The sequence below is a fragment of the Neovison vison genome, chromosome 6, assembly GCF_020171115.1.
Source record: "Neovison vison isolate M4711 chromosome 6, ASM_NN_V1, whole genome shotgun sequence".
NCBI classification, from domain to species: Eukaryota; Metazoa; Chordata; class Mammalia; order Carnivora; family Mustelidae; genus Neogale; species Neogale vison.
The window spans coordinates 220,835,616-220,860,613 of record NC_058096.1 but is presented as its reverse complement, the minus strand read 5'-3'; the positions used below and the strand labels follow the sequence as shown (position 1 = coordinate 220,860,613).

Genomic DNA, 24,998 nt, shown 5'->3' with positions numbered 1-24,998 from the left:
GGGGCCGCCCCGCCCACCCAGGCCCCGCCCACCGAGCCCCGCCCCAGAGCCCCGCCCACCTGGGCGTCAGCCAGCATGATGTCCTTGATGCGCGGTGGCCCGCGGGCCTCGGCGCCCTCCATGCGTACGTAGTGGACCTGGTAGCCGCGGATCTGGCCGTGCTGCCGGCCGGGCGCGGGCGAGCGCCACAGCACGCGGATGGCCGTGGCGTTGAGCGCCTCCGCCTCCACCTTCCGCGGCGGCGCGCTGGGCACTGGCAGGGGCAGGGGAGGGGCGGGCAGGGCCGTTACTGGGGCGCCTGGCCCTGCCCCGGGGGCAGCACCGCTGCCGGATGCCAGGGTGCCAAGTGGCTGCTGGTTAACTTGGTCTGAGCGCTCACCACCAGCTGGGAGGGCATCCCTCCTTCACGGCTCCCACAGCCCGGAGGTGGGGTGGGGAGGGGGCCTGATGGTGTGCCCCACTTACAGATGGGCCACTGAGGTCCCCCAGAGCCTAAGACATCTGCCCAGGGCCACATGACACGAGTGAGCCCTGCACGCCCCGTTCCTCGGTCGTTACCCACCTGCCTCCATCCTAACAGCATCCCTTCCGGGCAGGGGTTCTTACTCCAATTTTATAGATGGGGAGACTGGGGCTCGTAAGTCGGGCCCTTGACCGCAGGGTTAGTAAGAAGCCAAGCCCGGGTCGGAACCCAGGCTGTCCAGCTGCAGGCTCCCATGCACCCCAGTACGCAGCCAGCCCCAAGGATCACGGCCCTTCCTATCCAGCCACACCCCGTGGTGCGGCAGAAACAACCAACCTGTCCAGCTCTTCCCTGCTCTTCCCACCTAACGCACGGCTGCCGACCGGACCTTTCCGGCCATGGCTCGGAAGCCCGGCCGGGTTCCCAACGCCAAGGACCTGCAGCTTTATTGGAGAAGCTGCCTGCTTGCCCTTCTCCCCACGCCTCAGCTTCTACCAGTGGACCCCAGGCCAGAACCTCCTCTCACTTGCAGTCAAAACGTTCTGGCTGGAAAAACAGCCACGGCACTCGCGAGCCTCACACCGCAGAAAACCGGCCATTGCTAGAAATCAGGCTCTGTGCCCCAGAAACTGTTAACCATCCGCACCCCTAGAAGCTGTTCACCAGCCTACCTACTTGCCAGATAGGACGGCTCGGACCGAGGACGCTCCGGATCCCGGCTTATCCCAGGAGTCTAAAAGCTAGGTTTCTGGGGTTACGGACGCTAAGTCTGTCGCAAGTGCTGCTGGCTGTTCCCCACACTGTTTCTGTAACTTTCCACCATCGGACCAAAAAAACAATACAGGTCTGTCCGCTTAACCGCTCAGGCACAAGGCTCGGGAGAAAATACCCCCCGGAGGGTCCAGAACGGAGCCTTCCAGGATCAAGGAGCCCAGATTCCGTGGGGAGGCTGCTTGCTTCGGGTCTCGCCCTCAAGACTGTGCCTTCTACCTTTGGACCACCAGCCAGCCCCGTTCTGCAGAGCCCGAAGGTGCCGAGGTGCGGGACGGGCTGGGGCCTGCGGGGGTCCCCGGCCGGGCCCGGTGCTTACCGTCCTCGTCGGTGCGGATGACCACGGGCGAGCTCTCGGGCCCTGGTCCCACCTCTGTGTGAGCGACAGTCGTGATGCGGTACTCGGTCCACTTGTCCAGCGCCTCCAGCAGGATCTGAGTGGTGGTCGGGGGGATGCCGTTCACCTCCTTGGGTTGTGGATCCTCGGAGCCCAGCGGTCGGTAGTGGACGCTATAGCTCACCAGGGCCCCGTTGTGCGTTTCCGGCGGCGGTGGGCGCCAACTTACCAAAATGGCCGTGGAGCGTGTGCTGACACATTTAACGTCTTGAGGGGGGGCTGACGGTTCTATTGGAGGGGGGGAGAACGTGGGGGCGGGGAGGGGAGGCGGGATGGGCGGGGAGGGGGCGGGGAAACAAAAGATGGGAAAGAGAAAATAAAACAGAAGATGATAACAAACAAAACAGAACCAAACCAAAGAGAAGTCGAACCCAAAAGAAGCGGGTGTCAACCAAAGGTGAGATGGACAGGTGGGGATGGGGGCCGGGAGGGCTGGCCAAGAACACGGGCTCAGCGCCGGGGGCTGCACCTGCCCGGCACGCAGGGGGTCCTGGGGAACAGCGGGAACATCCCCCTTCAGGAGAGCTATCGTGGGCTCGGCAAGGTGCCGGGGGCATCCCGGACTAACAGTAGAAGCATCCGTTTGCTGAACCCTTACTACGTGCCAAGCACCACGCCAGGTAATTACATGAAAAGCCCCATCTATCAGGCACCTACTGTGTGCTAGGCATGGCACTGAGCTTTATAGGATAACAGTAAATGCATTTATTTGCTGAACACCTACTGTGTGCCAGGGGAGTAGGGCTGCCAGGGTAAAAGCAGCAAAAGTCCCATTTACTGGGCACGTACTGTGTGCCAGACACAGTGTCAGAGCTTTACAGGTTGACAGCAAAAGCATCTGTGTACTGAACACCTGTTCTCTCAGGGGTCCTGAGGCTACCCCGTGGCTTACTTCGGCTAGGACCACCCTCTCAGGCTCACCTGGGAGAAAAAACAATGTCCATGTCTTGAGCACCTACTGTGTGCCAAGGTCTTTACAGATCATTGTTCTTCCAGCACCACACCATGGCCATTGCAGATTAATGGCCAAGTCTTATTTATTGAGGACCTACTATGGGCTGGGCATCGCTAGCCCTTCGAAGATAAAAACACCAGTTGCCATTTACACAGAACCTTTCCACACTAGGCACTTTATCAGCTAACAGCAGTAGTCCCCACGGAATGAGGACCTACTATGTGCCAGGCCTTACTGAAAAAAGCCCCTACCTACCAAACACCTACCATGTGCTAGGCCCTGTGCTAAGGGCCTTGTAGCACATTAATAGTCCTCGCTTCTTAAGCACCTACTGTGTGCCGAGGACTGTGCTAAGGGCCTTCTATGTAAACGGTAACAGTTTTCACTTCTGGGGCACCTACTATTTGCACACGCAGGGCCAAAGGCTTTGTACCTGAAACCACGCTAGGCCCCCTCAGACGGACGACGGCTCTTATCTGAGCACCTACTATGTGCCTAAAGCCAGGCCAACCTCCTTCAAGAAAGCACCACCTACAGAGCACTTACTGTATACCAGCTGTTCTGTCAAGGGCTTCGCAGAACAGCCGCAGCCCCCGTGTTCCGGGCACCAGGGAAGCTTGTTATAAACAACTGATGGCTTCCGTTCATCGCGTGCCAATTACGTGCTCAGCACCATGCCAATCCGTGCTTAGAATTAAAAGAGCATTTATGAAGCACCTACTGTGTGCCAGGCAGTGTGCTAAGGGCTTTGTTAAATAGCAGCGGTAGTTCACACACATTAAGCACCTACTGTGCGTGTTCGGGGCTTTATGAAAATAACATTAAGCCCCCATCTGCTCTGCACCTACTAGGAGACTGTATTAAGGCCATTCACCCCGTGCACACCCCATAACCTAGCTCTTTACACTCAGCATGTGTCCCCTCATGGTACGTCATTTAATTCTTAAGATGCATAAATGGCCCGAACTAGCACCCCTCCAGCCTCACTCCACGTGACCCGCGGGGAAATCAATTTCAAAGCCCAGCTGCCTGGTCTTCTATGATCACCGCTTGTAGACCTACTGGGTGCCAAACCCCACCTACCCTGGGTGCTTTTCGCACATCACCTCCCACTTCGCAGAGGAAGAAAACGGAGGCCAGAAACAGCAAAGCTGCCTTGCCAAGGGCATGCGGCTAGAGCCAGGATTTGAACCCAGGCTCAGCTGTTGTCCAGGGGCCGTCTTGATTTGAGAATGGGGACTGAGACCTCAGCCTCGGTCCAGCTGAGAACGGCTGGAGCCATGTGACTTCAACTGCCCGTGGCTCTGGAATTTTTCTTGCCTACAGGGAGGCCCGGGGAGGCCACTGGCTTTGCTTCAAGGCAAGCCATACAGAACACATGTGGCCTGTGTCACACATAATGCCTATGTCGATGCACACAGAACCCCGACTACCATGGAAGCCCATTTGTTCAGTGAGCACATGTCTAGAGAGTACTTGTACGTGCATACTGCCTGCCAGGGCCACCAGAGGAGAAACAGAGGGTCCTATCCTATCAAAGAGATCAGACTACCAGACACCTCAGAGGCCTCTCCAATGGCTTACTTCAACTAGAATGACCCTCCGGCTTCACTTAAAGTGAAATGCCGACATCCCCTCCTCTGATACCAGGCAAGCGGGGCCCTCTCTCCCATTTCTTGACCAGCCACCCCAACCAAAAGTGCCTGGGGCAATCAGGCAGGAGTGGGAAAACCAACCAAAGAATGTGCCGGAAGGAATGGATTCGCTGAGAAAGGGGGAGGAAAAATAAAATCAAAACCATAATAAAATAGGAAACAACGGTGATGGTGATGATGATGAGAAAAACCATAATAAAAGAAAGAAAGACGCCTTCCAGAAAACTCCCAGTCTGGTTACCTACCTTCCACTCTTCAACTGCTAACTTAAAAGACTTTCTTACGAGGGAGGGAATGGCTGAGTGTTGAGCTATAAGGCCAGACCGAGCTCTGGGTGGGTCTCTGGACGCAAGCGGGCCCAAGCCCTGCTCCGGCCCCCAGCGTGGGCACGCTGCAGTTCCAGACTGGCGCCGACGAGGCGGGAAGGTGAGACGGTGTGGGGAGACCCACGGCTGAGTGGTCTGGCCTCCACCTACCCTTGAGTTCAGCCTAAGAAGCCCGCCGTCCCCAGGGGGATACGCCTGGCCCTGAGTCTTGCTGCCAGTTCTCTCGGGCCCCACCCGTCCTGGGATGAGAAGTGGGGAGTACCTTCTCCCCCACTCCCTGTCCTGGGCCGCCCCGGAGGTTCACGTGGCTGGGCCAAAGCCGCTTTCTTGGCGACCGTGGAGGCCGCCTCCTTCACAATCCGGCCCAACCTGCGTGACATCTTGGGGAGGTGGGGGAGGATGACAGACCCATGGACAGGCACTGGGGGCACACCGTGCCAGCTTCCCCACTTCTGGGCAGGCGTGGCTCTTGGCCATGGTGTAGAAAGCTTGCGGGGGACGGGCGGGGGGGGGGTGTCCCGATTTGGGCTCTGGAGTCCGTGTGGCCTAGAGCTACTAGGGCACAGGCTGGTGGGTGGGGGGCACGCAGGGTGAGCCGTTTTTGTGAACCTGCTTGAGACCAGCGTGTACTCACCTTCGCGGCATTCGTGCCCATCTCTCTCACGTGGCCGCCCGAGCCACAGGACACCCTCACTGATCGCCTCACGCACAAACACGCCCAGACGCCGGGGAGCTGCAGAGCGCTCCGCTTGGCACGGGGGAGTAGGGAGGAGGGAAGGGGGCTGGGGGTGGCAGGGGTGCTGTGTCTCCGAGGCCCCTGATCCCAGCGGCTCAGACCCCCAGGCCCAAGCTGCCGTCACTCGCGACTGACCCGTGCCCCACCGTGTGCACACACCCGGGGGGGATGTGAAGGTCTGAACACCAAGGCTGCTTCCGGAACAAGGCCTGCGCTGTGACTGACTGAGAAGGGGGAGGGGAGGGGGAGAGGGCCGCGGCAGTGGAGGCCACACTGGGCTAGGCTGAGCGCAGAAGAGGGGCAGAGGGAGGAGGGGAGGCAGGGAGACAGCGGGATCAGCCTGCCTCGGCCATGAGCTCAGAGGAGGCCAGCAGGGCGGCGTCAGGGGCTACCATGCGGCCCGGAGCCAGCTGCCCGCTGCAGTGTTCTGGCCAAAAGGTGACTCATCTGTGACAGGGAGGCAGGGTGGGCACAGCAAAGAGCTCCAGGGACTCGAGAGCCTGTCCTGGGACCTGCACCCCCTCCCCTCCTGTCCCTGCGCCTGGCAATGGCGGACCACGGGGCAGAGCCACCTGGGGAGGCCGCGGGTCTCTGTACACCCATGAGGTCTGGGAATGACCGCCTGTGAGCCGGGACAGCCCCGAGGAGCCCTCCCGAGGCCTAGGAGTGGGCACAGCGTGGCTGTTCCGTGAGTCCCAGATACAGGGCAGTGGGGGGGTGGGGGCGGGGAGGAGAGAGAAGGTGCCGTCCACACCTGGCCCCGACGTAGGGGGCGCACCTCGGTCCCCCCAGGGCTCTACGCCCTGGGAGCCGGGGTGGGGGGAGGCGGGGCCTGCGGGAACCCCCAGCGCAGCGTGGGCGGGCACGTCGGAGGCCGGGCGCCCCCCACCCGCGGCGGCGCGGCCAGGGTCAGCGTGCGCCGGGGCCCCCCCGCAGGGAAGGGCGGGGTCGGCGAGACACCTACTGGACTGCAGTGTGCGCTGCCGCACCACCGAGGTGAAGGCGCCCAGGCCCTGCACAGAGCGGGCCGCCAGGCGGAAGGCGTACTCCGTGTTGGGCTTGAGGTCGTCCACCACGAAGGCCGTGGCCGGGTCGAAGGTCCTCCCCACCTGGGGGCGGGGCAGGCAGAGGCAGAGACAGACCCACAGACAGAGACACAGTGATGGTGAAAGAGACACCACAAGAGCAGAAGAGACAAACGGAGACACGGAGACAGAGACAGCGAGACAAACGGAGACACGGAGACAGAGACAGCGAGGGAAAGGGCCAGAGACACGCGAGGGATGGAGAGATGCGCAGTCCGCCGCAGGCCGGGCAGGGGGAAGAGAGACATCCGGGCACCGAGTCAGCAAGTCCAGAGGGCTCGCCGTCCCGCCCCCTCCCGCCCCACCTCCCCACCCACACCCCTGTACGGCGTTCTCCCCCTGCGCCCAGCCCCCTACCTCTCTGCCGTGGTCGCCCTCCCGGAACAGGAGCTCGTACTTAATGATGCTCTCCTGCCGCGGGGGGCTCCACGAGAGCCCGATGCTCGTCTCCGACTTGGCCTCGGCCCTGAAGTTCATGGGCTGGCCTGGCACTGTGGGGGAGGGGAGAGGAGGAGAAATGGGGAATCGCCGGGGAGAGGTCCCCTCCTGGGGCGCCCAACGTGCCAGGGGTCCCCAGAGCCCCAGGAAGCTCAGCAACTGCCGTGAAGGCGAGGCTGCTCGTTCCCGAATGTTCTCCACTGTGCTTCTCTTTGCCCCGGGGACCCACCGCAACTCCCCCATGCTCTCTGCTTCCCCCAAACTGAACGACAGAGAGACTGCAGGGGTGATGTCTCAAAACACGGAGTCCCCGTCCTGCGTGTCCTCTAGCAGCACAATTCTGACCCTTTCGCCCTTTACTTTGAGCAGCTGCTGTGCCTTCTCGGCTTTGAGGTTCTGAAGCCTGAGCCGGACCAGAAAAGAAGGGAAACCCACAGAGAGCTGGGGCCCCACGCACCTAAATACCCAACCCCCCAACCCTGCCTCTCAAACTGATCGGCCAGGAGGCCAGCCCACCGCCTTTGGACGGACACCGTTTCCCTTTATAATTTCGCAGCAGGTGGCATCCGTCTCTCGGATGGGAACAGAGAGCAGGGGCTCTGAACCTCAGACACAGCCGCCAGGACCCGTCTGCACGTCCCACCGTAGCCCTGTGGCCTTGCCAAAACCAGTTTCCCAAGAGAAGACAGAAATGGGAGACTTCTGGGACAACTTCCTCCGTCCGAAACGCTAGCACGAAAGTATTTCAAAGCATCCATGCAGGATGAAAAACCCACCTTGGGGCTTGTAGGCAAGATGAGCCCGCTGGAGGCTCGGAGGTACCTGACTGCACACCCCACCCCACCTCGCCTCGCCCCCGCCCCGCCCCTGCCGCCTCCTCTCTGTTTCCACCACTGGATTCCTGCTGTCCGCCCCTCTCACGGGCGGGGCACCTCACCTCCCTGCTGTGTCTTGACCTGGATGGGGTCCGAGAGGGGCCCGTCGCCCACAGAGGTAAAGGCCAGCACGCGCACGGTGTACGTCTCGTCCTCCAGCAGGCTGCCCACGGTGGTCAGCAGGCTGTCGTCCACGTTGTGCTTCTGCCAGTTGCCGACGGGGTGCTCGGGCTCCATGGTGTAGTAGATGCGATAACCCCGGATCAGGCCATTGGGCTCCACGGGCTCTTCCCACTGGATGATCATGGTGGTGGCGCTGAGCATGCGGGCCTGCACGTTCCGGGGGGCGCTCGCTGGGGCCTGTTCGCCCGTGCGGGTGACCACCGACTCACTGGGGGGCCCCTGGCCGATGGAGTTGACAGCGGACACCCAGATCTCGTACTCCGAGTTGGGGCTCAGGCCACCGATGCTGTAACGCGTCGTGGTGATGTCCTCCTTGATCTGGTAGGGCCCGTCTTGGCTCTTGGATTTATATTCGATGACGTAGTAGGACACCGGGTCTGGGTTGCCGGAATCCCATGTGATGGTGATGCTGGTGGCTGTGTTCTCGGTCACCACGGGAGTCCCTGGGGCCTTGGGGAGAGCTGCGGGTGGGAGGCACGGTCACACGTCAGGGACGCGGGCTGCAGACCCGGAAGGCCGGATGACTTTTAGCCAAACAACCGACCTCGCTGCACCTCGACTTCCTCGGCAGTGACCACAGGCCTCATGACCCGCCCATCCCATCACCCATAGTGGGGTTCGGTGAACTCTGGCCCGAGGACAGGGCTTGGCAAACTCTACCACAAAGGGCCCCACAGTAACTATTTTCAGCTTTGGAGACCAGGGAGTCTTTTGTTGAGACTATTCAGCTCTGCCCCTGTGGCCCGAAAGCTGCCATAGACAAGACACAGGTGAATGGGTATGACTGTGTGCCAATAAAACTTTATTTATAAAAACAAGTGAAGGGCCAGATGCAGTCTGCAGGCTATCTGTTTGCTGCCCCTGTTCTAAAGCTAGAAGAATATTTGGGGCACCTTCCTCTGAATTTCACCATGAACCCGAGACGCCAGGAGAACCTACAGTCCTCCAGCCCAGCCCCACCTCTCTGAGTCAGCACAGTCCATTTCCTTCCCTTAGAAGCATTCTCCATCTTCTCTGGCTCGTTCCTACTCAACTCTAGATCTTTCTCTGACCAACTTTCCTGGGAGATGAGACCTTTACTCTAGGGGTCTGAACAGTGCCACGGGATCCCCATCACAAACCCAGGGAAGCTCCATCACAGCTGCCTGGCTACGTGGCCGTCTCCCACGCTGGACTCTACGCTCGGCAGAACAAGACCGTGCCTCGCTCCAAAGGGCCGGGCCCAGAATAACACCCAACCAACAAATATCTGTTCAGGAGACAACTGTCCCCTCCACAGCCACAAATGACCACGAATGGGAACTCCAAGAGCTTTTCCACTTGTTCTGCCCAACCCCACGGGCCCCACTTACATTTCACTGTGATCTGAGCCACGGCCTCAATGACGCCCAGGCTGGACATGGCCACGCACGTGTAGTTGGCGGAGTCCTTGACGTCTGTGAGCTCCAGCACATTCCGACCCACGGGCATGTCGTCCTCGGGCGTCAGGTCTTCGGCCCCCTGCATCCACTTGACGTACGGCATGGGTGAGCCCACGGCCACGCAGGTGATGTTCACGTTGCCACCTGGCATGATCTCGTGGCTCATGGGCAAGATGGAGAATCGTGGAGCCACGCGACGGACTGGGGGTGGGCGGCGGCGGGTAGGGGGGAGGGGTGGGGGGGGGGGGGAGACGGGATGCAGAGGGGACAAAGAAAGAAAAGCAGGAAGGAAGAAAGAAAGAAAGAAAGGAAGGAAAGAAAGAAAAAAAAGGAAAAAAAAAAGTGGAAAACAATTTAAATATAAACAGGGCTGTTTCCTTCCCCCCAGCTGAAATTTTTTTTCTTCCAAATGAAAAGGAAACAAAAAAACCAAATTAAAAAATCAAATTCCAACACAAAGAAACCAAAACTTCAAAGGAAGGTACTTCACAAACAATATATAGAGAGATATATCGATATATAATAAAAAGAGACATGAAGCATTATTTCATAGCAACAGGGTTTCAGAGACCAGAGTGGCTGGTCACAGCACAGTTACGAACACAAAAATTTATCAGCTGTTTCTCATCTTTGCTGACAGACGTGGCCTCGGGGAGCAGCCCCTCCGCCCGCTCTCCCAAGTGGGGAGCTTCGGAAGATTCTGGCTGCCAGTGTCTGGGGTGGGGGGCGCTGGGGGCGGGTGCTCTGGGGAAGCTGGACGGGGAGCGTCCCGGAATCCGACGGCGCCAGGAGGCAGAAGGGGGCCGGGACCTCAGCCCCCCAACCTTGTCCCCTCCGGGGACTCAGGGGGCCCTGCCCACTTCCCAGGGGCCCTCGAGGAAAAGATGAGAAACTCTAATGAAATTTTTGTGGTTTTTGGGTTTAGAAACCCTTCTAAAAGCTTCTGTCGGATCTGACAAGTTTCCATTGATAGATGCAGCTCTCAGAAACACAAACAGCATGCAAGAGAGGTTGGTTGAGAGAAAGAGAGCGAGGCAGAAGGAGGGAGAGGGGGAGAGAGAGAGAGGGAGAGAGAGAGTGGGGGAATGCAAGGGAAGAGGCCTGGGTTTCAGGAGCCTTCAGTGCACCCTCGTGGGAGCCAGAGAAGAGAGAGAGAAGCCACAGGAGAGACAGAACAGGAAGACAGGCCCAGAGAGAGGAGGGGGCAGAGACAGAGAAGGAGGGAGGAGGGGGCCCACTTCAATGCTGCATATTAATTCTAGCGGATGTGACCCAATGTGACACATCACATTGTCACATCACAGCCCTGGCATAATCATAAATAGGATATCAATTAATAATAACAATAATAATAATAATAATAATAATAAAACGAGGGAATGAGCTTGAACGTTGAGAAAACAGGGACATGTTCTGTGCGTTTCTCAGCGGGGAAGCGGGTGCAGCCTTCTGTCCCAATCTCGCAGACCGTGAAGGCGGCAGGAGGCATTTCGGGGGCTCCCTTTTCGGAAGCTGGACGGGTTTCGGGGTCGGGGGGAGGGGCGGACGCTAACGGCACCTGAACTCCCACAAGGCACAGCTGCCCACTGACGTTTAACTGCAGCAGGAGGGAATTGGGGGGACCTAGTAGATCCTTTGAGCCCGAAAGAGGGTGTCCCTGGCTAAAACCTTGGGGGCCACGAGAAGTCACGTGGGTGGGTCCCCAGCTTTGGGTGGGTCGGGGAGTCTTGTCTCGAACTACAGAGATGAGACTGGAGATTGAACAAGGCTCAAGAGGGCCACAAAATGGGTTGTGGCACCCTGACCTGCCTCGGATTCCGCACGCTATGGGTTGGGGGGGCGTGGCTGTCGGGGGTCTGGCTTGCCTTACAGAGGGGGGGCTCCAGGGGACAAAGGGAAGCAGCCTGGCTCCTGAGCTGGAAATCCCAACCCCTGCTCCCTGAATTCGGATGGCTGGAGGCAAAGAGGAGGGGGGCAGCACCGTGGGGGTGGGGGGCAGGGCAAAGCAGCGGCAGCCCTTCGGAAAAGGAAGCCCCACGAAAAGTCCAGTGTCACGTTGGAGACGGGGATGGAGGAAGTGGAAGGTATTGCTGAAGGGGAGGAGTGGGGGTGCGGGGTGGGGGAGACAGAGGGGCCATGCAAACAGACTGGGGGTGAGGGGCGGGGCAGGGCCCCGGGATGGGGGGCGGCTTTCTGGCAGGGCTGGGTGGAGGGTGGGGGGAGTTGGGGGAGAATGGGGTCTGGCCAGCCAGCGGACACGGTCCAGGCCAGCCGCCGGCATCCACAGCGAGGCATGAGTGGGATGCCCGACGCTGCGTTGTCATGGAAACAGAACACGATGGGGGATGAGCGTGGGGGAGCTAATTAATCAAGGACAGAAAACGGCATCGACGTCCAAAACAAAACCAGGAGAAACAAATGAAAAAACAAAGTGGAAAAAAAGAGGAAAAATCCGAAAAAAAAAAAAAAAAAAACCCCAACCAAACAAAAATCCCCTCTGTAATTAAACACCCAAAAGCAAAAAAGGGGAAAAAAACAAAAAACAAAACAAAAACGAAAAAAACAAAACAAAACAAGAAGACATGGAATGTGTGGGGCTGAAAATCGGGGTCTGAAAGGGAGGAGGGCTGTGACTTCCCCAGGGAGGTGCCCCCCCGCCCGCGGCAGAACACAGGGTCCAGCCTCCTTGCCCAGCACTCCAGAACCCAGGCTGCGGGTTCGAGGTGGCCACGGAGGTGAGATCCTCAAAGAAGAACCTTCGGGACAAACCAGCCCAGCCCTCGTCTCAGACAAGCTGAGCACACAGCAAGGCAATTCTTCCCAACCTCAGAGTCTCACAGAAAACCTCTCCAGGCAGAGGTGGGCAAGCTGATGTAGTTGAATAAGCCCGATAGGCCTTGGGGAGGTCCTTTGGGTGCCTCGATTTCTTCATCTGTGAAATGGAGCTAACTGGAGACATGCTCAGAAGGCCATTAAGTCGACCGAGGAAAAGCCCAGCACATAGAAGGTACTCAGCCTGGGCATGGGGTCAGCAGAATTTCCTTCTGGCCTTCCAGGGTTGGGCAGAGGGGGAAGATCAGCTAGATTCTCTACCTTAAGGGAGTCTGGGATGAATTCGTTAAAAAGGAAGCAGAATTTCTGTAGACTCCCCATGTCCCTTTATCCCTTCCAACGTGGTATGGCAGGTATCTCTAGTGCCCATTTTGTGGATGAGGCAGGGGAGGCTCAGAGAAGTGATAGAGCCGGCTGGCAGACACCAAGAAACTGGTGGGGCCAGAGCTCAAAGCCAGGACTGCCCGGTCCCTGAGTCTTCTCTCGCCATGGCAAGTAGCAAGAATTACAGCCAAGTGTCTCTTCTTGGCACCTGGCTCTTGCAAATTCATGTGTCTTTACCTTCTGGGGACAGCAAAGAGTGCAAAAGTACCCCATCATCTATATATAACTATCAACTGAATAATAACCAGGGACCACCAGTTGAATACTATCCAGCAGTCATTACAACAAATGTCCAGAAGCCATTAGTAAGATACTCAGACAGAAAGGGATTATTGGAATATCAAAAAGAGTAAGTGCTAGCTTTAGGATTTGAAGGTTAACGATGAGCCAAATTTATCCCCGTGTAATAAGGCTCAACATCTTGGCCCACAGATCCCAGTCACATCTGAACTCATCTTAAAAATATCTGGAATATACCTCTAGCTTTTTTCAGAAGCAGGGACAAGCATCTATCTTGAACACATAAAAGACCTGGGGTATAGGATTGCTAATTCTAAGTCTACTAAATGTGGAAGGGCATTTATCAACAACGGTTATTTTAGTGCTCACAATCCTGAACATGGCCAGCAGCCACCAGTTAAATGGATCTGTCAATAGGATGTAAAAGCTGACAAACTCTGCCTATGGCTTTCTCATTCACCTTGTCTGCTTTGAAGGGTGGACTGTAGGAGGAGGGCTGGTTTGCCACAAGTTTGGGGGGGATCACGTCCATCGGCACTAGGTGGCTCAGAACCCCCTCGGGGGTTGCATTAAGCCTCCAGGCAACCTTCCAGGCAGCAAGGGCGGGTGGCTGACCGCTGTGTTCTGCCCAGTTTGGTGCTGACACCCACCCACGACATCTTTCCACCCCTGGCTGCAAGCTTGAGGTGCGGGTTAGAAAGTAAGGTGGGCACAGAGCCCACAGGACGGAGTGGCCCCACGGGACCCCCGCCCCCAATTACCGACCTGAATGGAGGGTCCAGGCAGGTTATAAGGGGACCACACCAGCCTTGGTCCTCAGCACGCTCCAGCTGGCTCTCGTTTCCAGCTCTTCTCGTCACCGAGTAGCCGGGGGTCCCAGCGGGGAGGACCCGCATGGGTGAGGGGGTCAGGAGGGTGGGCGGTGGGGGGGTGGCAGGTTGGGGGGGGTGGGTCGCTTCAAACCCCGATTCACATGGAAAAACAACTCAAAAACCGTCAAAGCAACCGGGAGACGACCCCTCCCCCAGGCAGGAAGAGGCAGAAACTCAAAAACCAAAGGGGGTGGGGTTCGGGGGAGAAAGGTTGGGGAGGGGTGAGGGAAAACTCAAAAGTGAGGTGGTCTGGTGGAAGCACTAGGTAGGGAACTCGACAGTGTCAGACATCTCAACGATCGGCAAGCCGCAGCTCCAAGGGAGGGAGGGGGAGCTCTGCCTGGCATTTTGGGGTGAGGGGAGTTGCGGGTACCCCTCCAAACCCCAAAATGAGGATGCGGGTTGGGGGGGAGAGATGCCAAGAAGTTCCGCAGCCCCCACAGGCTCACCGAAGCTTAGATTACACCGGTCCTGGGAAGGGAGGGGGTCCAGGCCTGATTCCAAAGCCCGGTTCTCAGCCCCTCCGTTGAACCCCAGCCTGTGGCCCGGGGGGGCGGGGCTGGGGGGCGAGTACAGCCCCGTGGCCTGCCTTGGGCATCTTCCTGCTCCTGCCCCCTTTCCACCATCCTGCCCCCTCCCTCCCACCGCCAGCTCCCTCCGCCATCAAGATAGCGTGCAAGGCCTGGAGGGACCTGGCTGGAGCCGGGCCCACGGGCTGACCAGCAGCCTCGGCAAGCTGTTAGCATTTTTAGCTGGACGTTTTGCTGCCACTGTCGACACTGATTTTATTTTCCTTTTTTTGGTACCCTCTCCCTTGCCCCACTTTTTGGGGGGGGAGGGTTCTAGCAGAAAATGGGATTGACATCTTGCCAATTGAATGACTTCCTCACCCCCCCTCCCCTTCACTGCGGCCGCCAGAGACGTGGGGCTTTCCAAATGACAAGGTGTAATCTAATGTTCCCCTCACTGCCCCCCAGAACACAGGAAAGAGCAACGCAAAGGGTGTGAGGCAGGCAGCAGGCAAGAGGGTCTAGAGCTCAGTGTTCCTGCAGAACGCCCCTCCCTGCCGCCCCTCCCTGGAGCCCCCTCTCCCCTTGGGATGACGGTGGGATGAGAAGGGCTGGGTCCTATCAGGGTCCTGTCGGGGGTCTTGGGGATGGGCAGGGGCAGGTGCGGCCAGGCGTGGTCAGCGGGAACTGGGGAGCTCACCAACATATCCCAGTGCAAGTCTTTCTGGAGCTACGGGAGGCGGGGGGGGGGCAGGGGCGTGGCTGGAAGTCAGGAAAACACCTAGAGGTCCTACCCACCAGTCTGACATGGCTCGGGGGCCAGAGGTTTAATTTTCAAAACCACCTGTCCTGGGGTGCCTGGGTGGCTCAGTTGTTAAGCGTCTGCCTTCGGCTCAGGTCATGATCCCAAGGTCCCGGGATCGAGCCCCGACATTGGGCTCCCTGCTCAGCGGGGAGCCTGTTTCTCCCTGTCTCTCTGCCTGCTGCTCTGCCTACTTGTACTCTCTCTCTCTCTCTCTGTGTGTGTAAAATAAATAAATAAGTAAATAAAATCTTAAAAAAAGGGACGGGTCACAGAGAGAGCTCCGGGGACTACCCGGAAATTGGGGCAGGATAAACCCACTGGGCATTCAGTCTGGTTCCTGGGCTCAGAAGTCAAGACCTGTCACTGAAATGTCCCAGCCCCAGCTGACCTCCTCCCAAATCCTAAAGGTATCCTGAGTCCCTGGAAGGCGGGAGAACTCGCTGCGAGTTCTCCCGGCCGGCCCTCACGCCGTCAGGCTCACCAGTTCACTGGGTCCCGCGCGCCATGGTTCAACGACGCTACGTCGCTAGACCAAGGGGTTAAGACACCACCTTTGGCCACTAAAGTGAGACCCTAAAGCTTTACAATGTTGAAGGGACAAACAAGAAAATTAACAGCCAGGGAGAATGAAAGTGCACCCCCTTCCCACCTTGTCAAAAGCCTGAGCTGCACCTACCCCAGGGGAGTTCTGGAAGTGGAATGAAAAACTGGGCTCGGTTTGGACATCGTGGTGGGCCTTTGCATCACAGAGATCCGTTTCCAGAGGGGAAGGGCCCGGTCTGAACATCCCGCCCCTGGAACCAGGCAGCAGGATCAGCAGAAGTGAAGCTGGGTGACGGGGAGTCAGAGTTCAGCTTGGGGCAGGGACTCCCGGCAGCGGGGAGTCAGAGTTCAGCTTGGGGCAGGGACTCCCGGCAGCCCCCCGCTTGTGGCTCAGGCTGCCCTAGCAACTATGCAAACGCTTGTAGCTTTCAGGGCGGAACAGGGCAGGTGGCCCCCCTCTTCCGGCAGGGCTGGTGCTTCTTAGCAAGGTAGCTCAGCACCTGACCTGGGCCTGTTTTTTGTTTGTTTGTTTGTTTGTTTTGCCTCTCGGACTCTCTGGCCACCGAACTCTCTGGCAGAGTAATAGGGGAATAGGGGGCTCTTGGACGGCCACTGATCTCATAGAAATTGGGTTGGAACCAGGAGAAAAGGAAGTCACAGGATGGGTTCAGAAAAAAGCACCAGCAAAAAATGAGATCTGAGCACATGAATTCGCTTCGGCCCTACAATTCTTTTCAGAGCGGTTTGCCGTAGCTGACTTACTCCAACAGCGGATCTGCCAGGTACAGCATGGGCCAGATGAAGTCCCCAAAGGAGGGAAGGGACTGCTTGACCTCTTCCCTTCTCTGCTCTCCAGTAATCCCACCAGCGATGTGTTAGGCGCCGTGTACTACACAGGGCACTTGAGCATTAATTAGCTCAACAGAATCCTCCCAACTCCCCTATGAGCTAGTGCAGGGATGACCCTTCTTGAGCAGATGAGAAAATGGGACCCCGAGGTATCTGGTGTCTAGCCCAAGGTCACACGGTCCAGGGAGGGGCAGAGGTGGGGTCTGAATCCAGGCAGGCCAGAGCCCAAGACCCTCGGTAAGCTCTCAGCTCTAATTCTCTGGGACCAAGCTTTGCTGGAGGAGCTCAGAGACCCTCTCCTCTATTTTTTGGAGCTCTTCTGTGGGCTGACCTGGCAGCTCTCATCCTGGGTTCAAAAGGAGACAGGAGAAGTCAATCTCTTCTTACTGCATCTAAGTCCTCTTGCCCTGGACTTCCCAGTAAGTGGGAGATTAGGGAAGGAAGGTAAGCGACAAGAGGGTCCCGGGAAACGGTGGCCCCAGTAGCCCGGCCTCGTCTCTCAACTCTCACCTATGTTGGTTAGTCAGCTGAGGGGTCAGGAGCTAGAAATTTAATTTTTTTTTCTTTTTTTAATTTGGGGTTGGAGTGGTTCTTCTTGAGGGCTTGCCTTTCTTCAGGGAGGGAGAAGATGGGAGTCAGCATCTCCGAATCTCCAAAGGTTTGCAGGACAGAGATGCTCTGGTAGGGGTGGGGAAGGGAGGGTGGAGACAGAGAGAGACAGAGACAGAGAGAGGGAGAGAAAGAGAGAGTGAAAGCGAGGGAGAGGCAGGCAGTTGGAGAGCTGGGGAGGCAGAGAGAGAAGGGGGAGAGGCTAGGTCCAAAGTTCCCCTGGGTTTTCTCCAGAATTCCACAGTTCTGATGCTCGGGTACTCAGAAAGTGACCGTGCTGTGTTGCTGGACAAGACTCCCGTGACTGGGGCCAAAGCCCGTGAGGAAGTGGAGGGAGCGGCCAACGTCGCCTGCGAGGCGAAGGCATAGCACTGACGGCGGGATAACAGCCTGTGCCTTTCTCCTGAAGTCGGTCATGCTACATTTCCTGACAGGCAGTTCTGGATTTGTGCCCACGCCAGCTGTCATCTTGAGTGCGGCCGATGAGCCAAGCATGCATTGTTACGAGAGGATGACCCAATGTCAGGCAGCCACTTCCCACGTCTGGACTGCCGCTCTGGTGAACAGGGACTCGAAACGCTGGTTGCCCACTTAGCTGCGCTTCAAATGCCTGCTTTCTGGGTCATTTGGGAGAGAGGGAGGCCGTCTCAAGCCGAGGCGGAAAGGCGGGAACATGCCTGCTTAAGCCCCCTTCCAACATGGCTACCCTGGGAGGCTGAGGTGTCAGCTCTGGGGCCAAGGGGCCTGGCCAGCGAGGCCAGGCAAATGGGGCTGCTCTCCCCACACACCCCACCATCTGTCTACGTCACCTCCCTTGTGCCCTTGAGCCCGGGCGGTCACTTTCTGCCCCAGCATCCCAGCTGTGGGACCCCTACCGCCCTCCTGGATGGTAGCTGGGACAGGAACACTGGCTTTTAAGTCACAATGCGTTTGGAGAACAACCACAGAACAGCTCAGCCCAAGGAACTGAAACCAAATAGCACGTAAACACGAGACAGAACCAAAGACGAAACGCTCTGGGGGAGAAGGTGACCAGGGTGAACGGGGATGGGAGGGGGAAAAAAAAACGAACTGATCGGTTTTTTCCCCCCCAAAAAAACAAAACAAAACAAAAATCCAAAAAGAATCATAATAATAATTAAATGAAAGAAAGAAAGAAATACGAAGGAAACCAAAGGAGAAAAACGGAACAGGAGACGAGAAAACACTCCAACAGAAGGCGCTGGGAATTCACCAAACCAAACCGACAAGAGTGGCATGCAGAGAAATTGTTACATTCTCCCGGCATGCATCAGGCCCAAGTTACCATGACGACGAGGAGTGCAAAAAACTTAGCAACAACATTACCAACGGATGCATAGAGGCGACCACAATGCAAGCATCGCATGTGTGCGGCCGGCCCTAGGCCGGGCTGGGCGCGGCTGAAATTTTCGTGTCTTTCTGGGTTTTTGCTCTCGCTTGGCGGTTTTTTTGTTTTGTTTTGTTTTTGTTCGCTTCGTGCTTACTACTCGTATTCCGTCATTTATTGACTTGTTAGCTCTCTGGCTCTCATTTTCCGTGTGCGTGTCTGTGTGTGTGTGCGCGCGTGTGCGTGTCTGTGTGCGTGTCGTGTGAGTGCGTGTCACTTTCGGAATGTAAAAATGTGGGTAAAGAAAGTAAAAAAGAAAAAAACACACCAACCTTCTCGAAGCTCTGAGGGATGTAAAGGGGGTTTGATGCAGAACACAATGACATGGGGAGAAGAGAAAAAATAGGGGAGATACAGAGAGTAAAAAGAGGACTTCCCAAGGCTAAAAGCTGCAATAGTTTGTTGTTTTTTCTTTAAACCAAAAAAAAAAATTAAAATTAAAAAATAAAAAAGAACAGCAATGACCTTTTTTTCTTTTCTTGACATATTACATTTGTCTTCCACGATTTTTTTTTTTTTTTTTCAATTCATTTCTGGAGCGTCTGAGACCCAGGCAAAGATTGGGAGGCTGGACCCCCAAAAGATCAGGGGCTCATGCTGGGGGACCCCACCTCCAGGGGAATGAGGACATGGGAGGGTCCCCCTCCCTCGGTGCACCCTCGCTAGAGGCCTCCCCCCACCCCATGCCTGCTGTCCACGCTCTCTCCTCGAACCCTGCCAGACTTACACACCCCCATCCCAGGTGTTTGCAGAGAAATAAGCAGGTTAGACGAAGACCAGTCAGCGGGAGCCGTGGACGCGCTAAAACTCACCAGCGGTGCCACAGCAGTGGGTCGGTGTCTGCCCCCTGCCCACCCCTGCGCCCACGTCCCCATCCCTCCCCCCATGAGGCCTCCTCCTCAGAGACAGATGTCAAACCCAAGGTGCAGAACCAAGGAGCTGCTTTGGGGGGGCCTGGTGGGGCTATGCTCGGTGGGGACCAAGCGGGGAGAGTCTGTAGTGGGGGATGGGGAGGAGCTTCCCGCCTCCCAGCTGGAGGATGGCGGGGGCTTGGTGCCTCGTGTGGGGGAAACTGAGGCCCGGAGAAGTGTGGGTGCGGTCAAGGACACAGGGCCCATCAGGGCCATCCCGGGGCTCGAAGGGGGGGCCCTGTTCCTGGCAGCAGAAGCTGTTTCTACCACGGATCTGATCAGAAACAGCCACGGGGAGGCGGGAGAGGGAGGAAAGCAAAGGGAGGAGGAGGAGGCAGGTTACAATTTCTGGAAGACCTGAAGAGAACCAACACAGGGATAAGAGGGGTTGACCCAGGCCTCTGGGGACAAGGGGAGGCTCCCCCCGCCTCCGGCGCCTCTGAAGGGACACCAAGGGACTGAGAAGGAAGTCCGTGTAGACGCTCCCCAGGGCCGCCTTGGGGGATGGGGGTGGGGCGCTGGGACCAGGACCCGGTCTCCCGGGCATGACGAGAGCGACCAGCCTTGCTGGCGTGCCGTGCCGGCCGCGGCCTGCCGGGGTGCCGAGCCCCAGGCCCGCATGCCTGCCGTGGCCCCGGCCTCGCTCGGGCCGACACGAGTCCTTTCCTGAGGGCGACCAGGAGACAAAGAGCACCGGGCTCTGGGACAGCCGAAGGTGCAGGGGCCGGCGGGGGGCGGCCTCAGAGACCCCCCCCCAGCTCCCGGATCGAGGGCGCTGGGAGGGGGTGAAGCGGGGAGCTACGAGAGGCCACGGAGTCTGGAGAAGCGAAGCAAGCACACAGCAAAGGGGGGGGCACGGCACGACACACCACAGAAGCCGACTCGGATGGGCGGGCGGGGGCGGGGTGGGGCGGAGGCCTGCAGGCTCCCCCAGCCCTGTGGGCCCCAGACTGACCCCCTTGGCCCTGCCCCGTTCCCTCCTGCCTCCCCGCCAAGTCCTACAGCCCCTGGGGTGTCCGTCCCAGGCACCGGGGTGGTGGGGGTAAGCAGCCCCCATTGTAGAGGTCAAGAAACTGAGGCCCAGAGACGGACGCCGCCTCACCCAAGGTCCTGCTGGGACCAGGGGGTGGGGGGGGGCCCTCCTGCTCGGGTCTGCAGGGAACAGGGGAGCCCGGAGGCTGTGAGCCCAAGGAGGGAGGGGGGAACGGGACAGGACGGGTCCCTGCCTTCGACCTGGATACGGCGTTCCCTACCTCGCACGTAGAGGTTGGCGGGGGAGGAGTAGCGCACGCCCGCGCTGTTGGTCGCCACGCACTCGTATTTGCCTTGGTCCGTCTCCTCGCTGCTCTCGATCTGCAGGGCCCCTGGGGGGAGAGGGGAGAAAGCCCGGCCAGTCAGGGAGGGCCTGGGCCTGGGCCGGGCAGGCTGCCCCGGAGCCCCGCGCCCCCTGTCTCTTGTTCGGTCTGGGCCAGAGAGAGGCAGATGAAAGAGAAGAGTCCGCCTGGAGCTCCCGGCCGGGCTGCGGGTCCCCTGGCTCGTCTCCCCACCTCCCCGCTCTCCAGGCCTCGCCCTGCACCAGCCTAAACGCACTAAACGCACTGCGGCGTCCCGCCAAGCCGTCCGTGCTCACTGGGAAACCAGGCGGAGCTCCCGGCTGGTGTTTTAGAAATGACCGCCGGGTTTGACTGCGGAGCTGGAGAGGCCCGTGTGCCCTCCAGGCAGAGGGGACTGAGTTGGCCTTCGTAAGCCTCAGCAGGCATCCTCGAGACCCTGGGGCCTCGGGGCGGCCCCAAGAGATGTGCGAGTTCAGGAAGCTGGTGGTTGTCCCCCTGGTTTCAGCCGGTGCCCACGTGTAAATGAACACGGTCTGGGCTCCTCCAGTGTGTGTGGAATGACAGATCTCAAAGCCGGCAGCGCCCGTAAAGAGAGACGAGGTTGCCTTTCTTTAAGACTAACTGAAACGTCAGGACTGGGCGCCCTCTCACGTTAGCTAAGATGAAGGATGTTGAGATGACACACATCAGGTGTGTTTGAAATAAAAAACTTGGATTAAAGCCTCCGGCCTCTGAAACGGATTGAAGAGGAACTTAAATTTCCCCCTGGATTCCCCCAATGTCATCTAAGCAAGTCCGAATTCCCCCACCTGCTCTAGAACCACGGGCCTGGATTCAGGATCCTGGTGCTGAGGAGTAATCAAACGGACTTCCTCGAGAGTGTTTGCAACTACGGTCCTACACCCAGGGCCATGGCACTCCCGGGTTAATGGGGGAAACTCTGCGCGTGTTTGAAATCAGCGATCTGAATGAAAACCTCGAATACCCACAAGCCAGGATCAAAGAATCCGTTGGTCGTGAGCAAATAAAACTTTAAAGAAGAGGCCAACTGCCTCAAGGATCCTTAAAGTCAAGGGCCCCAATCAAAGGTCTTAATGCCTCTGAGTATATGAAATTAGGGCTGATTTCCCCCTCTCTGTTTGAAACCACAGGCCCAGATCAAATAGGTTCCTTCCCACGGACATAGAAAAAGGAACGAACCTTCTCCAGACTGTGTGAAGGCACGGGCCTTGAGCAAACATCGCAGTGCCCATGAGTAAATGAGAAGGAGGCTAGCATTTCCCCAGGGATTTCGGAGACCACACGTCGGGAACAAATACTCATTTTCACAAGTAAATGAAGCGTACTGAACCTCCTTAAGGATGTTTAAAATCACAGACCTCAGAAAAGACTTGAACACCCACGAGTAAGTAAAAAATGAGGCAAATGCTTCCACAAGTATGTTTGAAATCAAAGGCCTGGGTCACGGTTCTCATTTTCATAACCAAATAAAACGGAATCTGAATCCCAGGTATCAGAGTTCCCGGCACCAGGAGTCCGAAAATCCAGTCCAGGCTCCCAAGAAGTCCCCCTTCCCAGCTGTTCGTGGCTGTCCCACGGCAATGACGTGGACCCACAAACGAGGATCCTGGATCAGTTTCTTCGGGGACTATGGAGGCAGGCTCTTCCCCCATTTCACATACTTCTTCCTTTCCCCCAACCTCAAGGCTCGGAGGAGCAGCAGGCAGCCATTACTGTGATGGCCCAGAGAGGGCCGGGAGCCTGCTCTAGGTCACACAGCATTCCATGGCAAAGCCAGGACTAGACACGGACTCTTTCCTAGGGCTCCCACCCAGGCCTACGCCAGTCTATTTTTCAGCACAGGTGGGGCTGGCCTTTGAGACTGCCTGTCTCTGCTCCATCGGGCTGGACCCTCAGATCTGAAGCATGGGAAGACTCAGGCTGGAGAGAAACAAGGCTGTGCACAGAGCAGCAATCAACATCTGGCCCCCAGAGCTCTGGGGGCACATGGGACGTATAGCCCCTCCCCTGAGGCCAGGTGGCCTGCAGGGCAGCCATGGTCACACTCGGCCCCTCGGCCACACACAGCGACAGAGACACAGAACTAGACAGACACTGGGCAGGGTGGCAAGGGGGAAATACGTGGAAGGGGCCTGGGTGCAGCCCCCCATGGAGCCTGGGGGGACCGGGGGGCGGCGAGAGAGAGCGTGAGTGGGCAGGAGGGTGAGGAGAGAGCCTCTTACCTCGGATCGGAGTGCTTTCTGTAAGGGAAGCAGAGAGAGTCAGGTGAATTTCAGAAGGCAGTCCTGGGGGGCCGGGGGGCCCCAGGGAGGCCAGGCTGGGCCACAAGCCAGGCCCGTCCACTCTGCCCCCAGGGGTGGGGGCCTGAGCCAGCCCTGAGGGCTTGTCAGTCAGGAAGACTTCCCACAGGAGGCGGCAGTCTCCTGGGGAAGGAGGGACTGAGTCCAGAAGGCCGTCTAGGCTGGTCTTAGGGCTGTCCCTACGGCCCAGGGAGGTCGATGGCCTGGTCTGGCCCAGCTGGCTGCCTTCCTTCTGGGCTGAGAGAAGGAGGTCACGGACCTCCCTTTTTTCTTTCCTTCTTGGAAGGGACAGGGAGCGAGGAAGGTCTTGGGAGTCTTGTTAGAGACAGGGGGAGAGGGGTTAGTGCCCTAGGGCTGGGCATTAATAAAGCAGCGGGAAGGCGTTACAGACAGGCCAAGTAAGAGGGGCAGGGGAGAGCAGCGAGAGGGGGGCGAGGGCGGAGGGAGGACCCTCCCGTCTCCTGAACCTCCAAAAGGAAAAGAGGAAAGGGCAGTCTGCAGGTTAACCTGGGCACTGGGGCAGGGGACACCTCCAGACACACAAAGAAGGCGGTCCTGGCTTGGAGATCATACGCCCAGCTCATCGTCCTGGGAGAGATCCGGCCCCTCTCTCTCTGCTGATGGACAGCGGAGAACCCCGCCCAGAACAAGTGGAGCCCAGGGACCCAGAGGCCAGGGCGGAGCGAGAGAGAACACAGCTCCTTCCGCCTGGTGCAGGCAAACTGACGGGCAAACGGGTGCCCGGAGGGGCCAGCAAACTGTCACACTGTGAGTCAGAGGCAGGGGTGGGCTGTGAGCCCAGCTCTCCAGCCTCCCATACTTCTGTATTACCTCTTCGGGAATCCGCAACCCAACAACCCAACGAGACCCCTTTCTCCTCTTTACTTGGGAGGAAATGGGAATTTGCCTAAGGCGGCAAAGACTAGGTGGGGCAGGAATCCAGAGGCCACAGAACAGGACCTCCCAAGATGGCCAAACAGCCCAAGGCCACCATACTGAGGAGAGGATATACCTCTGGGGTATTAAAGGTGGTTCTGCTGCTTAACCTGCGGAAGAGAAGGAACTTTCATGGGACTAGAGCAGTCACTCTCACTCTAGTAAGAATTAGCCCAGCAGTCAGTTTCAGGGCATTCAGGCTGGATGTTGACAAAAGAGGAAGTGTCCCATGCCAGCCCAGCTGGGAAGTCCTCTCTCCCCCTCAGACCCAGCTCCCAAACTTCTGTAAGTTCCCCATTTTCCAGCAGTGTCAAGGCTGGGGGATTGTTAGGTGCAAAACTTCACTAGCCCTAGGATTCCACTCATTTTTCCTTAGTCCCCATTCTGGGGTCTGACTGGCCTCTTGTGGCCTTGTGTTTTTTCCTCTTTTCCCTTTGGTCTCTTCTCTCTGCAGCCCCCTGATGCCTAACGGGGGAGGGCTGGGTGGCTGGTGGGGGAGGGGGTCGTTAGTAAACATGCCACGTGGAGTGGGTCACCGTTACTGTCACAGTGGCTGTTAGTCTGGGGGGAGGGGGCGGGGGAGGAAGGGAACAAAGAGGGGAACGTTAGTTGTTGACGTGGTGAACAAATGAGACTTACCAAAGGTTTCTGAACGTTTACAACAGAGGGACAAGAAAAGAGAACAGGATCGTTAATGGGCGTTGTGCAAAAGCCTGTATCCTCACCGGGACGGGGGCAGGGAGAGGAGGGGAGAGTAATCATCAAATGTTTTATGATCAATAAAGCAGCGGACGTTTGTTGAGCACCTAGTCTGTGCCAGGCATCCGGTCACCAGCCCCAGCGAAGAGGCGCATTTCATGGCCACGAGACCCAGAGAATGAGACCTGCTCTAGGACACAGCGGATGCTGGCTCAGGTGCTGGGCCCCGGGTCCGCTCTCTTCTCTCTACTGGGGGCCGTGAGGGCAGAAGCCAGCAGCGAAACAACCGGATCCTCAGGCTGCCATCAGCCCGCAGCTGAACGCCTCAAGCTGCAAGTATCCTCAGACACATGGGAGGGGGGAGGGCTGTCTACCCCTGCCCCCCTGCACCCAGGGCAAGGCCCAGGTCTCTCCAGGGAAGAAATCCTACGCTTAACGTCT

General features: G+C 57.9%; 1 protein-coding gene across 5 annotated transcripts in view; it reads right to left on the bottom strand.

Annotated features, from left to right (window-relative positions):
• Positions 1–24,998, bottom strand: part of PTPRS (protein tyrosine phosphatase receptor type S) — a 94,733-nt gene that overhangs the window by 19,967 nt on the left and 49,768 nt on the right. For 2 of the 5 annotated variants that reach the window (XM_044254478.1, XM_044254479.1), the window contains exons 6-12: positions 20,521–20,631; positions 9,237–9,506; positions 7,764–8,345; positions 6,746–6,879; positions 6,268–6,412; positions 1,554–1,859; positions 60–253 (exon numbers count right to left, since the gene is read on the bottom strand). In XM_044254478.1, coding sequence (XP_044110413.1) covers positions 60–253; positions 1,554–1,859; positions 6,268–6,412; positions 6,746–6,879; positions 7,764–8,345; positions 9,237–9,506; positions 20,521–20,631 — 1,742 coding nt within the window. Of the gene's footprint in view, positions 1–59; positions 254–1,553; positions 1,860–6,267; positions 6,413–6,745; positions 6,880–7,763; positions 8,346–9,236; positions 9,507–18,628; positions 18,641–20,520; positions 20,632–24,998 lie in introns of all 5 variants that reach the window. The other 3 variants (XM_044254480.1, XM_044254481.1, XM_044254476.1) reach the window with 2 other exon arrangements.